The 15,552-nt window shown below is 44.0% G+C and overlaps 1 protein-coding gene across 20 annotated transcripts in view; it reads right to left on the reverse strand.

Annotated features, from left to right (window-relative positions):
• The window catches only part of PKIG (cAMP-dependent protein kinase inhibitor gamma), a 94,562-nt gene that overhangs the window by 10,512 nt on the left and 68,498 nt on the right, over positions 1-15,552 (reverse strand). For 8 of the 20 annotated variants that reach the window (XM_081832713.1, XM_081832714.1, XM_081832712.1 and 5 more), the window contains 4 exons: positions 11,424-11,493; positions 7,972-8,079; positions 7,654-7,735; positions 5,480-5,536 (listed from right to left, as the gene is read on the reverse strand). In XM_081832713.1, the coding sequence (XP_081688839.1) occupies positions 5,480-5,536; positions 7,654-7,711 (115 nt within the window). In that variant the 5' untranslated portion in view covers positions 7,712-7,735; positions 7,972-8,079; positions 11,424-11,493. Of the gene's footprint in view, positions 1-2,206; positions 2,289-5,479; positions 5,537-7,653; positions 7,736-7,957; positions 8,080-11,423; positions 11,494-15,552 lie in introns of all 20 variants that reach the window. The other 12 variants (XM_081832725.1, XM_081832722.1, XM_081832726.1 and 9 more) reach the window with 7 other exon arrangements.

Raw genomic sequence — 15,552 nt, forward strand, 5'->3', positions numbered from 1 at the left:
GAAAAAATGTATGTACCCCTATGTTTATTGCAGCATTATTCCTTTTTAAAGATATTATTTATTCATTTGAGAGAGAGAGTGAGAGAGCGAGCATGAGCAGGTGGAAAGTGTGAGCGTGAGCAGGGGAAAGTGCAGAGGGAGACAGACTCCCCACTGAGCAGGAATCCCAATGCAGGGCTCCATCCCAGGACCCAGGATCATGACCTGAGCTGAAGGTAGACACTTAACTGACTGAGCCACCTAGGCGCCTCGTTTATTGCAGCATATTTACAACAGCCAAGATATGGAAGCAACCCAAGTGTCCATGCGTAGATGAATGGATAAAAATGTTTATGTACACAATGGAATTACTTCATCATAAAAAAGGAGATCTTGGTATTTAAGACAACATGCATGGACCTAGAGAGTATCACACTAAGTGAAATAAGAGAGGAAAAGATAAATACCATATGATATCACTCATATGTAGAATCTGAAAAATAAGTGAATAAACAAACCAAAAGCAGAAACAGACCTATAAATACCGAGGACAAACTGGTGGTTGCCAGAGGGGAGGGGGGAAGGGAGATGGGCACAATGGGTGAGGGGAGTGGGAGGTACATGCTTCCAGCTACAGAATGAGTAAGTCATGGGTATAAAAGGCACAGTGTAGGGAACATAGTCAATGATACCGTAACAGCACTGCAGTGAACACAGTGTAAGGTATAAACTTGTCAAATCACTAATTGTACAGATGAAACTAATGTAACATTGTATGTCAACTATACTTCAGAAAAGAGAGAGAGAGAGAGAATGAAGGAATGAGCCTACAAAAGGAAACAGCTAGAAAGAGGGGCTGCTACTAGTCCAGTGCTTTTGCATGCATTGCGACTATAGGTTCATTTCCTCTCTCATTTGCCCAGACTTTTTTTTTTTTTTTTTACGATTTTATTTATTTATTTGACAGAGAGACAGAAAGAGAGCAGAAGTAGGCAGAGCGGCAGGCAAAGGGAGAGGGAGAAGCTGGCTCTCGCTGAGCAGGGAGCCTGACAAGGGGCTCGATCCCAGGATCTTGGGATCACGACCTGAGCCGAAGGCAGCCGCTCAACCAACTGAGCCACCCAGGCGCCCCTGCCCGGATTTTAATGTCCACAGAGGCAGTCACTTCAGAAAGAGGCTGGTAACAATGTAGAGGCAAGAAGTTCACTAGAAAAACTGGTATATAGGTGACTTTAAAGGTCCAGAGGTAGAGATCGAAATGAGACAAGCAAAACTTTATATTATATTGTTAAACAATTATTTCTGCCTCAAACATGTATAATATTTAATGATACACACGTTAAATTCCACATCAAGAAAATAATAAGACCCAATACGCTGTCCTCCAAAATCATGTCTTACCGTGTGAAGACAAAGGCTTACTGGTTTCATCTTTCATTTAAATTTCTTGAATATAGTTTTAAATTGAAATTAACATTACGTTCAGATTTCAGACTGAAAAATCAGTACCATGGAAAGAGATTTTTAAATGCAAGTAATACACATGTGAAAATACTTTGAAAAGTGTAACATGTAACATAAAGCTTAATAATTAAAAGAAACCCCAAACCTCAGAAGGTACAAAAGGAAAAAGCATAAGCACTCAGAGGCCTCCTTGGACTCAGACACCCTCCCCAGGGCAAGCACTTCCTCTGTCCTTCCAGAGAGACTGTATGCAATATATATATATATATATGTATGTATGTGTGTATTCCTTCCCCCACGCTTTCCTTTTTATTTCAAACAGAGAGTTGTTTTTGATCTTGCTTTTTTCATTTAAAAATATATCCTGGAAGTAATTCCAGATCACCCTGATGCCACAGCACTGATTACATCAAAACCCAAGAAACAAACCCAAAATCCTTTATAGCTAAAACTTTTTTTTTCATTGACTGTATGGTATACTGTTGTCTCACTATTGTAGACTGATTATTTCCCTCTTTTTTTTTTAAATATATTTTTTTCAGATTTTATTTATTTACTTGTCAGAGAGAGAACGCACAAGCAGAGGGAGTGGTTCTGGATCACACTCAGAAATATCTTCCCCACTCTGAGATTAGTAAAGAATTCTCCCTTATTTATTTCTTACACTTTCATGGCTTTATTTTTCACATTTAAGTCTTTGATTTATCTGGAATTTATTTACTATAAGGTATGAGCTAGACATCTACCTTATTTTTCTACTTACCTCAAAACCATTTATGGAATAATCAAACTTAAGGGGATCCCAGAGTTCATCTTGAGAAGCCTCTCATTAATAGCTGAGGAAACTGAGGCCCAGAAAGAAAAGGTGAGTTGCCCAAAGTTCTTGCATCTAGAGGTCCTAACTCTTGGTCCAGAGCTCTTTCTCCTACACTACTCTGCCCCCTCGGGAGCCCCAGTGACATTACAAATCTCCAAGGGGGGTGTGTGGTGTGGTAGGAGGCATCTAGTATAAACATGCCACCCAGCACTCCTATTCACTAGCTTGGAGACCTTGGATGACTCCCCTCACCTCTCTGGACTCACTTCTTCCTCAGCAGTGTGGGGATAACAGTAACACCCTGCTGGTCAGGGGGCTGTTGTGAAGACTGAAAGAGACGCTGGGTGTAAAGAGTCTGATAAGGTATGTGGAATGTAAGAGGCATGCAATTAAGAAGTCACTAGTATGGCCTGTTTTCATTGGGTATCTTATCAGCAGAACTGTCTTCTTGACATTTTAATTCAACTCCTTTGTTTTTACTCTATGTTTAATGGTGCGTAGAAGGCCCACAACTTATACTTCCTTCTTTTGTTCTTTACAGTGCCGAAGGGAACGTGCGGCCCTGGCTGGTGTGTATCCTGCTACATCTGAAAGGCCTCGCACATGGCTGAAGCTCAGTGAATATTTGATGAATGAGTAAATAATAGAAGATGTTCCAGATTCCAGGGCAGAAAGAGCAAAGGATGTGCGGTCCTGCATCAAAACAGTGGCCAAAGTTCTGGCTCAGTCTCCATGCTGAAGGGTGATCCCCACCTCCCTTCCTCTCTCCCAGCTTCCTTTTCCTCCATCTGAACATAACAAAGGGTGAAATATGCTCTCTACAGCTCTTCTAGTCCTAACATTTTTCTTTCTTCCTTCCTCCCTCTCATTCATTCATTCATTGTTTACTGAGCACCTTCTATATGCCAGGCACTGTGCCAGTCCCAGTAAGGGGTATGCACTGGAGACTAAAAAGACATTTACAATCTGGTAGAGAAAAAGGCACTGAACAGGTAAATGATCATCACAGATAAGTGATAAGTGCAAAGGAAGAAGAGAACAGGTTCTCTCCCTTCAGTTTCTAACACCTCCCCCCAACTCTGTAAACAGAAGAGGCCCTGGGCTCTGCCAAGAGCTACATAGTCTGTTCCAAGACTGCAGCTATTAGTCCTCATTGCTCAGGCAGATTCCAGTACAACTCTAAACTGTTTTCCAAATATACCAGAAAGGTCATTTCCTGTTTTTTTTTTTTTCTTTTTCAAAAATTAAATATTTGCAGAGACCATACAAAAAGAAAGCAAACCCTTTTGCAAAGGACACAGGGCACAGAGTGAGACTTGGTCCCGCGGGAGAGGCTTCCTCAGGGGTGGAGAAAATGCTCTCAAAGGCCTCTCTGAGGGAAGAAAGGGCTGTGGAAACCTGATGGAAATACCAGGGCCTACCGAGCTGGCATTCCTCAAATTCTAAGGGAAGTGGCTTTTCCCTCTGATGGGCAGCCAGAACCAGAGAGGCCCTGAGGCAAGCAGGAAAGTCAGGACCCCAAACTGAGCACCTCCCAGAACCTGAGAAGGGGCAGGGCAGCTGATTCTAACCACATGAGGCCTGCACCAAGGGGTGGACTGGCACCAAGCTCTATCTAGTGCCTCAGGGGCATACCCAGAGTCGAGTCACCAGAGAGGAGTCTCCTGCCAGGGCAATGCCTGATGCCCAAAGAGCAGCCTCCAGGGAGGCTTCATTTGGAGGCAGTCAGGCAGGGCTTTGGCCTCTGCACCCGGAGGACCAAAGCCATGCGGCCCCAGGGGCAGGTGGTGGAGACACAGGCTTCAGGAGGCCACTCCCCGCCGTGAGGAGGAAAGGGCAGGGTGATGAGTCACACAAAGTCCTCATCGACCTCCTGGTTGTCAGTCCTCATGGACATCCTTTTTCTCAGATGTCCACCACACCCCAGAAGCCTCCCCTAACATCTTGGGCCATGTCACAACCCCTTCCACACAGGTGCCTCCTCTGTTAGGGACTTTGGTGTTATAGGCCCCCTAGGCCCGGGATCAGGACCAGGCTTGGGTCCTTCTCTCTCTCTGTTGGTCCCTGGAAGTTCTTAACCCTTTCCCTTAATAGTATGTGTTGATGACTCCCCATATAGCCCGCGGCCTCTCTCCAGAGCTCTAGATTCGCCAACCTGACTGCCTCCTTCACATTTCAAACTTCACATGTCAAGTCACAAGCCTGCTCCCTTTAGCCTTCCCCAGCTCAGTGAAGGCACCATCTGTCCAGACTGCTCAAGCTGGAAACTTGAAATCATGCTGGACTCCTCCTCGTCCTCCACTCATATATGAATTCCTCACCAGGTCCCATCATTTCCACTTGCAAAGCTCAGCGTGGATCTGCCCTCCTTCCCCCTCCATGGTCACCACCTGGTCTCCGTCATGCCTCACCTGCACCCCTGGTGGAGCCTCCTCATTGCATCCCTGTTCTGCCCTTGCCCTTGGCCCAAGGTCTATCAATTTTCTATATGAGCAGCCAGGGTGATATCGGACACTGCATATCGGACATTGGGTCATTCCCCTGCTTCATTCAACCTTTGATGCTTTTCTATTCTACATCTGGCAAAATCCAAACTCATCCCACCAGCCCCTGAAGTCCTGCATTGATCTGACCCTGCCTTCCTCTGTGACCTTTCTTCTCATTCCCGCTATCTTTTGGCCCATTTACTCGTTAACTCCTCAAACTAACTATATTCTTCCCAACCTCAGGGCCTTCACAAGACTGTTTTCTCTGCCTGGAACACTGTTACTCTCTTTACAGAGCCTTGTACCTGGATTCCTGGCCCTGCTTTTCAAATTTTCCTTATCTAGGACTCTGACCAGAGGGTCCTACAGGGCATGCAGCCTCCAGAGCCCCTCTGCCCACCACTTCTGCAGGTCGGGAAGGCCTGGGGCTGAGCCACCTGGAGTCTTGTGTAGTGTGGTGGACACGACAGGGGCTAAGGAGTCACCAGCTTCTTCTTTTTTAAAGATTTTATTTATTTATTTTGAGAGAGAGAGTGAGTGAGAGAGAGAGAGAGCATGAGCAAAGGGGAGGGGCAGAGGGAAAGGGAGAAGCCGACTCCCCGCAGAGCAGGGAGCCTGATGCGGGATTCGATCCCAGGACCCTGGGATCATGACCAGAACCGAAGGCAGACGCTTAACCAACTGAGCCGCCCTGGTGCCCCCCAGCTTCTGCCCCTATAGCTGAGCAACTCACCTGACCACAGATTCCTCTTCTGGAAGATGCGGATATGACAACTGCCTCGAAAGGTGGCTGTGGGGAATAGTCAGAGCCAGCATTTACAGAGTCCTTCCTGCATGCCAGACTGTGTGCATCTTACAGGCATTATCTCACTTAATTTTATAGCAGCTCTATCAGGTGGAAAGTGTTCTTAATCCTGTTCTGTGGAAGAGAAAGCTGAGGTGCAGAGAGGTTAAGGAGCTTCCCCAAAGTCATACTCCCCGAGTATGGGGTGGGATCGAGCCCGTGCTATTCAGCTAGGAAGCACAGAAATGAATCAGCACCTGCTGGCACGCAATAAGCGTTTGCTAAACGTGGTCCATCCCCTTTCCTCCCCTGTCTCCAACCTCACAGTAAGGCATTTCTGAGGGAAGGGCAAGAAAGGCATGAAGTCCCAAGAAAATATTCTACAGTGCTGGCTGAAACATATACCCACACGTACTTTCCCCACACTTGAGCAAAGTTCTATCTAGAATTTTCAGCTGGAGGTAAAAATCTTCAGAATCTTTTCAGTGATGCTAGGTTGATTCTCTCAATTCTGCCACCAAGTTCTATCTTTTGCTATCTAACTTCACAGCAATGGAAAAATAATTACTTGGGGGTACAAGGTTAAAACTCTCACTCCCTCAGCAGCCACCTCTCTCCCCGGGGCAGGGCAGTGTTAGTACTGCATGGAGGACTGGGGAGTGAGACAGTGATACAAACTCCTCAATGCGTGAACATGTGTGCTTCTGTAGAGGTCTCTGGAAAGAGGGAGAATAGTCTAGTTGCATTACCGCTTGGGGACCAGGCACACTGGGTGTCCCTGGGCCTTCTGCTGGTTACACACTATCTAAACTTGCTGAGGGCTTGGCTAAAGCGGTTCCCAGGGACTGGCAGTCCCCGGCATGCGGTGGAGGGAGGGCAGGAACGGAAAGTGCGATCACTTCCGTGCAGGCCGGCCAAAGGTCCAGAGGGTGGCCTGTACCCCAGCTCTGCTGGGCACCTCTGGGCAAGGTTCTTCCCCTGAGACCCTGGGGGTCTCAAATGTGGAATGAAGTGAGTAAGCCGGGGTCTTTGTGGTGGTTTTGAAACATGTCTATAAATGCTTGGGCGTTGCTCCTATTAAGAGGGGGGCCTAATTTGCATCCTTTGAATGATGTGGCCTTAGTGACTTGCTCCTAACTAATGGGATGCAACAGGAACGATGCTGTGTGACTCCCAAGATGGGGTTAGGGGAGGAGACACAGCCTCCAGCAGGTTCTCTTGGGACACTCTTGTCTTCGGAGCTTTGAGCTGCATGTAAGGAATCTGAGGCTGCCACGCTTTGAGGAAGCCCAAACCAGCCCAATGAAGTGCCCACACGGAGAGGTCCTGCTAGGGTGTGGAGAGAGATGCAGCCAGCAGCCTCCGCCTGCAATGGCCCCTAGCTGTTCCAGCACCAGCCACCATCTGACTGCAAGTGCATGAGAGATCCAAGCCACAAGTGCCCAGCCAAGCTGTTCCCCAATTTCTGACCCACAGAAATCATGAGAGATAAGAAATTATTACTGTTATTTGAAACCACTAAGCACTGGGGCTGCAGTGTTATTCAGCAATGGATAGCCAGAGTGGTCTCTACCATGCTACCTCTCCAGGCCTTCCACAAGTCTATAAAAAGCATTTCCTAAATCCACTGTGGAGAATGAAAAGCAGCAAGATATTATCTCTATAATACTTAATATCTCTATAATTTATCCATCTATTCGTTCAACAAAATTTTACTCATCACTCAGTCTATACCAGGCTTGGGACTAGATGCCACGGACGAAGGAACGGTTAAGACATCACTGTGTCCTTGAGGGAAGTCCATGGTCTAGTTGGGGAGATCGACTCACGCCCCGATATTTGTAACCAGTGTGGGGGCATCGCTGGGAGACCATTTCAAGCTGTGCCCCTTGCCTCCCACAGGGATTCTAGTAACACCAGGTGGGGACACGGGGCGGGTGCCTCTGCTGCTGCCGGGAGGGTGTTGGAGCCCACACAGGTGAGGAGAGAGAAAAGAGTTTAGGGACCACTTCTGTATAGAAATCTTTAAAAACTTTAAGAATCTTTAAAGAGCTTGGTAGTTAAGAGCTGTAATGAAAAGATGTATAAGGCAGAGTGGGGGCTAATAAAATTAAAATGGTTACCATTTATGGGGTGAATACACTGTGCATCAGGACATGGTAACAGGTGCTTTCCATACATCCTCTGAGTTACTTCATAGTAGCCCTGTGTAATTAGATCCCTTTTACACATTGCTGGGATGTCCTGGAGATTCCCACCCAGGACCGGCTGGCTTCTAGGCCTCAAAGGCGGTACCTCTCTGGCTCAGGGAGGCAGAGGATATGAGAGCCCCCCTAGGAACAGGTGAGGTGAAGGGGCTGACGTGGCAGGAGCGGGCTGCCAAGGAGAGGAAAGGGAGGTTTCTCCTTTGTCTTCATTTACACTTACCTCTACCTACTCACCTGACCTGTTCGAGTTCTACTCTAGCACTGAGAATCACAGAATGTTCCCTCATTCCTTCAGTCATTCATTCAACACTTACTAAGTGCATACTCTTTCCAGCAATGGTCCTGAAAGCATTTTAGAGGCACAGCATTATCTAACCGTCACAATGGAGAGACCATGACTCACAGAGGTGGCATGAGTCACCTAAGACCCCCAACCAGTTAGTGAGTGAATCAGGACTTGAAACCGTAGTTCCTCATTCCCAATTCAGTGCACGTCCTTTAGGATGGTGCATTCTGGGGACGGCTTTGTCTTGATGTGGATGATACTGCATCTGTCTCATCCCCATCAGAGAACTCCCTGCCCCTCTGGCTTCTCTCAACACAAATGGCTATCCCTGCCTGGGTGAAACAAGGCCACACACTGTAATAATGGGGATGAGGAGCTTTCAGAGCACAGATTTACTGAGCACCTACCACCGCACCTGCTGCAGAGTGCCCAATAAATGTTTTCTAAAAGAAAGAGTGAATAAATGCATGAATCAGGAGACATAATACAATGGAGCTGCTAACATGAAAAAGCTCAAGAGAGCATGCAGTTGGACGTCCTCTGAGGGCCTGGCAAGATCCTGTGCATGCTGTCTCCTGAATTTCAAAGAGTGACAGGCATCTACATGAGCAGCCTTCATACCGACAACTACAGCAAGGCAGAGAGAGAAACCGCACCCGGGATTCAGATGACAGAAAAAAAGATCCTGTGCTGAGTTACCACTGGTTCTGACACCAGCGGAGAAGTGTGGCCCCACGAAGCCATTGTTTTAAGCTGCTAACCGAGAAGAGGCTACTTGACAGGCAGTGTCGACAAATGGAAAGGACTCAGAAAAAACTTGTTTCTTGGGACGCCTGGGTGGCTCAGTCGGTTAAGCGGCTGCCTTCGGCTCAGGTCATGATCCCAGGGTCCTGGGATCGAGTCCCACATCGGGCTCCTTGCTCGGCGGGGAGCCTGCTTCTCCCTCTGCCTGCCTCTCCCCCTGCTTGTGTTCTGTCTCTCTGACAAATAAATAAATAAAATCTTTAAAAAAAAAAAAAACAAACTTGTTTCTTGCTTATGTCAACCCCCAATTCGGGCATATCAAAGACACGCTTGTAGCTTCTTAGCCAATAAAGCCATTTATAAAATACGTTAGAGTCAGATTTCATTTGTCTAATTATCCTTCAGGGAATGACTCACTCCAGATCACCAAGATTCCCACACTGTTACTTTTGTAAGTATTAAAACCTCATCTGGAGACAGAAAGTAGATCAGTGGTTGCCTAGGACGGGGGAGGGATGGGGGGTTGGGAAGGTGATGGGTAATGAAAATGTTCTAAAATTAATTATGGTGAAAGACACACAACTCTATAAATATACTGAAGGTCACATGGAATTGTACACTTTAAATGGGTGAATTGTATAGTTATGAGTTATATCTCAATAAAGCTGTAAAAAAAAAAAACCCTTATCTGAATTTAATGGATAGAAATTCTTCTCATATAATGCAACACTCTCACTATTACAGTATACAGGGCAGTTTGCCCTACACTAAATGACCCCGTTTTTGCTGTTTACTTTAGTTTTTCTGTCGACGCCCTTTACTTTCACCATAAAGCTTGGTGATTAAGCTCATGGGCATGGGTCAGGTATCACTTACTGACTTACTGGCTATGTGATCTCTGGTGAGTGACTAGACCTCTCTGTGCTTCTGTTTCTCCATTTGTAAAATAGCAGTAGCAACCTCACTGGAGGGCTGTGGGAGTTAGAGGAGATGATATGGATAAAGCATTGATTGCTGTTCCTGGCAGTGGGGAGCCAGACCGAATTTCAGCCATCAACACTATTCTCACTACTGTCAGTACAGCTGCCTGGAGGACTAGGACTCAGAAATCAGAAAACCCGCCCAGAGTGTTCAATACACCTGCTGTGTTCAATGAGATGAAACAGGGGCTGCAAGTGCAATTTCAGGATTGGACTTTGGGACATCCCATGGGAAGGCTCTCAGCGTCAGTGATACTAGGTAATTTGTCCCAGTTCACCCTGAAACAGAAAAACCCAGAGGCCTGGTGAGGTCTCTCAAGATCCTGGATCTGGGAGGCCAGTGCCCAGGGGGACACAGTGGTCTACAACACTTTAGGCTTTCTCTAGACCAATGATTCTTAAAATTCAGAGGTCACAGATACCTTTGAGAATCTGAGCAAAGCGATGGACACTTGGCCCAGAAAAGTATATTTATATATACTGTACCCATAAGTACACGGGAAATCCTGAATCCCAGAAGCTACCCATAAACCCCTGGCTAAAAACCCCAGCTCTAGACTTCCTATAACCCCAGCATCCTCAAGGTTCAGTGGCTGTGAGCCCCAGTACTCCCACAGCAGCTGGAACAGAGGTCTTCTGAAGGCTTGCCCTCCTAAACTGGCCGTAGCCAGATACTCAGTCTTGGGAGCTGACTGCCGCATCTTAGTCACTGCAAACAGCTGCATCCAGGGGGTTCCTAGGGGCACTGAGTCAGAGCAGGACACAAGCCTGGTAGATCGGGAAGTTACTGTAGGGCAAGGCCCAGAAGCCCTGCTGATAAGCATCTGGGGAGTTCCAGCCCTAGGGCAGCGGCCAGATAGACTCTCACTCTGCCAGCAACAGAGAAAAGGAATCTTAGGTGCTGGAGGCAAGCTAGGACATGAGAAGAAATTCAAAGGAGATGGAAATCCCCCAAGCTCCCAGGACTACTAGGCCTTGGACTGAGAAACAGAGGCTGGAGATTCTGCTCTAACTGCAGGGAGACAGAGCCGAAAGAGGGTGGGCAGGTTGTGGGGAGGGGAGGGGGCTGAACCATGGATCAGAGGCTGTTAAAAATGATTAACTGATGCCAGAAATGTTTAAATATGAACACTGACCCAGAGTGGCCATACTTCCAAGCAGGCAATTCATGTTTCATGAACTGCGATTTTCTTCCAACTGGAAGGGACCCGCACCATCTCGCCTCATCAGACCTGTGGGCTGTGCTTGCTTCTCCAGGCTGGGTTTTGCTTGCTTTTGCTCCTCTATCACAGTATTAAAATTCCCATAATGTGCCCTAGACTTTATGAAAATAGCTTTGCAACAACTGGTGGACAGGGAAGTTGGCATCATGCCTAAATTTGCTAATAACTTCTGTGTACGATTCCATCAGCATAAGTGGATGGCTGAAGAAACCCATTCTCTTTGGAGCCGCTAGAAGTACATTGTTTTTCTGATGCTATAAAGAAATGGTCTGTAAAACTGCAGTGTGATATTGAATAACTTCTGTAAAGGGCCATCCTGCTTTTTCTTCATGGGACCAAAATTCCTTTCTAATTTCACTCAGAACCTATTTCTTTTATTTGTTCAAACAGAAAGAAAGGTTACGAACACTTGGGTTGCTATGGTAGAGTGGTATGAGCATTGTGACTACCCACCTGGTTTAGTTTCTTTTTCCTACTTGCATCTCTTCAGATTTTCCACTGTTGACTAATCAGTGTGGAGATTCTAAGGGACCAGAAGAAAAACAAAAATTAGAGCCAGACACACTCTAGGGTTGTAAACTAAAACAATCTTTTGGGAAGACAAGCATATCTAGTAACATGTTAAATGTGCATATCCTTTGGGTCAGCCAAATATCTAGGAATCTATGCTATAGGTATGTTCCAATAACTAAAAGGATGTTCAGTAAACATATTGTGTAATAGCCAAAAAAAAAAATAAAAGGAAGAAACAAGTTAAATGTCTGAAATAGGAAGAGTTAAGTTACAGTGTACCAATACGGTGAGAAACTAGGCGGCTATTACAAAGAATGAGAAAGATTTCGTTGTACTGACAAGGAAAAATGTGAATGCTCTGTTGTTATAAAGTGTAGAACTGTATATGTCATCATTTTTAATAAAAATATGAACATGACTGTTTATTCTTAGAAAAGTTCAGCATTTGTATACACATACACAGTTTTGGTATCTACACAGAACAAGGCCATCAGCAAACTATTAACACTCTCTCTGGGACTCGGAAACTGCAGGGAAAAGGAGTGAAAGACTTTTATTTTTTACATGAAAAATTTCTGTTTTGATTGAAAACTTTTATTTTTTTTTTAAAGATTTTATTTATTTGTTTGTTAGAGAGAGAGAGTGAGCGAGAGTACAAGCAGGGGGAGCTGCAGGCAGAGGGAGAAGCAGGCTCCCTGCTGAGCAAGGAGCCTGATGCGGGACTCGATCCCAGGGCACTGGGATCATGACCTGAGCTGAAGGCAGCTGCTTAACCAACTGAGCCACCCAGGCGTCCCTTGATTGAAAACTTTTAGGGGTGCCTGGGTGGCTCAGTCGTTCAGCGTCTGCCTTTGGCTCAGGTCATGATCCTGGGGTCCTGGGATTGGGCCCTGCATCGGGCTCCCTGCTCGGTGGGAAGCCTGCTTCTCCCTCTCCTGCTCCCCCTGCTTGTGTTCCCTCTCTCGCTGTCTCTCTCTCTGTCAAATAAATAAAAAAAGAAAAGAAAAGAAAACTCTTAAAGAGCACACATAACTTTCATAATCATTGTACATGCTGTCTATCTAGAATTCTAAAATATCAAGAGTGCAAAAGACATTTTCAGACAAAGACTGAGCAAGTTTGCCATTCTGACTCCAAGAACATTCTCCAACAGAAAGGAAACCAAACACAGAAAGTGAGTGAGATTTTGGAATCAACAGTGAGCACAATTAGTAAGTACAGTGTATTGGTAAATTTAAAACACTGATTGAGTGAAACAAAGCTAAGTGGGGAGATAAACACAAATTTGACAATATTACATATTTGACGCTAAGAGTGTCAAGGATGAAAGAGAGATCAGAACTAAAACTTTGCATGGTCCTTATTTATTCAGGATAAGCAGGAATACTGTTTAATTGAGACAATATGTCCATGATGCCTATTTAAAACTTTTAAGGTAAAATGACGAAATATAGAAATAGAACACTTAAGTTTCAAACCAGTTAGCATGTTCCTGGGTAGAGAAGTCTAATTATCCAAAAACATTAATCCTCTCCAAATTACTACATAGTTTTAATTAAATTTCAATAAGAATACAAATAGCTTTTTGGGGACAGTGAAATGGCTAAAATTACTTTAAAGTTCACATGGAATAATAAATTCCCCAAAATTTAGCCAAGAAATAGGAAAGAAAATTATTTAAAAATGTAAACAGGGGATTTGTCTTAAGAGATAATAAAAATTTACTTTATAAAGACTTAAGAAAAAGATATGGTTGTAACATAAGAACAGACAAATAGGTCTGTGGACTAAAGCAGCGAGTTCAGAAATGGATACAAGAAAGGAACTTATTTATCACAAAGATGAGATTTTTTTTTTTTTTTAAAGATTGTATTTGACAGAGAGAGACACAGCGAGAGACGGAACACAAGCAGGGGGAGTGGGAGAGGGAGAAACAGGCTTCCCGCTGAGCAGGGAGCCCGATGTGGGGCTCGATCCCAGAACTCTGGGATCATGACCTGAGCCGAAGGCAGACGCTTAACGACTGAGCCACCCAGGCGCCCCTTACAAAGATGGAATTTCAATGCAAAACAGAAAAGATGGCTTATTTAATAAATGGTGCTGGCATATCTAGAACAAAGCTTGACCACTACCTCTTTGCTACGGATAAATATAATTCCAAAGGAATTAAAGGTTCAGGATTAAATGATTTAAAACCATAAAAGTATTGGAAGAATGTTTAGGAAAATATTTATATAACTTCGAGGTGGGGAAATTATTACTAAACGAGGCAAGAAATCCAGACACTGAAGAAAAAAACAGAAGAAATTTAATAAACAAATAATAGATTAGGAAAAATATTTGCAATACATATAGAATCTTTAATATATAAATATATATAAAGAGCTCCTGTAACTTAAGAAAAAAAGCAAAAAATTCCTAAGGAAAAAAGTGAAGGAAATTCAGAGAAGAGGAAAACAAAGTGGCCAATTAACATGAAACAATGTTCAATCTCACTAGTAGTAAAGAAAATACAAGGCAAGCACCAAAGAGACACCATTTTCTGCCATCAGATTGGTCACAGAATAAAACAGGACAGATAAAGGAAGGGATGGAACGAGGAGGGGAATGGAGAGTGGAGGGAGAGACAAAGGGTAGGGGGGGAAGAAGGGAAAGAACATCTAATATTGGTAAAGATTTAGGGAAACGGAAGTACTATATTTCTGGGAAGGATGTAAATTACTAGAACTCTTTATATAGTAGAATGATATTCTCTATTAAAATGTCAAATACATATACAACATGTGCATTATTAATATACAGTATTATTTTTGAAAATGTAACTTACAGAAATAAAAGCACCAGTATAGTCAATGGTGTTACAATACTGTTGTATGGTGACAGATGGTGGCTACACTCGTAGTGAACACAGCATAATTTACAGACTTGTCTAATCACTATGTTATGTATCTGAGACTAATGTAACATTATGTGTCCGCTATATGTCAAGTTAAATAAATAAATAAATAAGTAAAAGCGCCAGCAGAGAAGGATATGTACATAAAGATATTTAACACAACAATATTTTTAGTGAAAGCAAAACATAACTTGAATATCTGTCAAAGGAGAAATGGCTGAATATATTGTGGACCTCTAGGTCTACAGCCCTGAAGCTATTTAAAAGGGTGCATTAGATTTATACCTACCCAGGATGTATTATTTGGTGGGAAAAATAAAGTACAAAATAAAAGTATGATCCCACTTCTGACAAAACAAATAACCACACATCTACACAAACCCTACATCCATTTCACCCTGAACTTGGAGAAAAGATATATACCAAACTGATTACAGAAAGATGGAAATGGGAAGTAAGGGGAAAGGAGAGATTATAACTTCTTCTTTATAACATCTTCAAATTGTTTAGTTACAATGAGCATATGTATTACTTTAGGGAAAATTAATGAAAACAAAAACAATGACAAGCAGAGAAAAACTCTGCTAAGCAATGTTATATACTACCCATTTATCTTTACATGGGATAGTCAACTCCACTTACTGTCACTTTCTTTTTTGGTCAAAATAGAACATTTTAGTAGCTGGAAGACAAATTTTTTTAAAAAGCTTCATAGATGGGGAAAAGGGGTACTTTAATTCCTAAGTAATTTACGCTTTTTATTTAAGAAGGGGAAAAATATTACTTAGAAAAAAAAATAATTTCCCATGTTAAAATCCAAAAGCAAGCCTAAAACTTCGGCTTGAAACTGCCCTGTTTAGGTGGTGTGTGGGCTGATTCTGTGCTGTTGACTGTTTTCTATGGCTCAGTGCCCTTGATTGCTTTCCTCCCCACAAACCAATTAAATACACTCCTGGGAGTGAACTGGCTGCTGGGAACCAAAGGCCTACAAACCCCTCATCTCTGCTCACAGGCTCTCTTGGTCTCCAAGCAGATGCTTTGGCTTCTACATCAAATGGGTTCTGGAATCCAGAGAAGTGAAATGGCTTGCTTTTGCAAACCACTCTGACGGGAGGAGGAGAGGAAATGGTTTATCCCAGTGGATGAAATAAAAGAGAAGAGATGAAGAACAGC

The sequence above is a fragment of the Leptonychotes weddellii genome, chromosome 10, assembly GCF_054177405.1.
Source record: "Leptonychotes weddellii isolate Sample4059 chromosome 10, ASM5417740v2, whole genome shotgun sequence".
Lineage (NCBI taxonomy): Eukaryota > Metazoa > Chordata > Mammalia > Carnivora > Phocidae > Leptonychotes > Leptonychotes weddellii.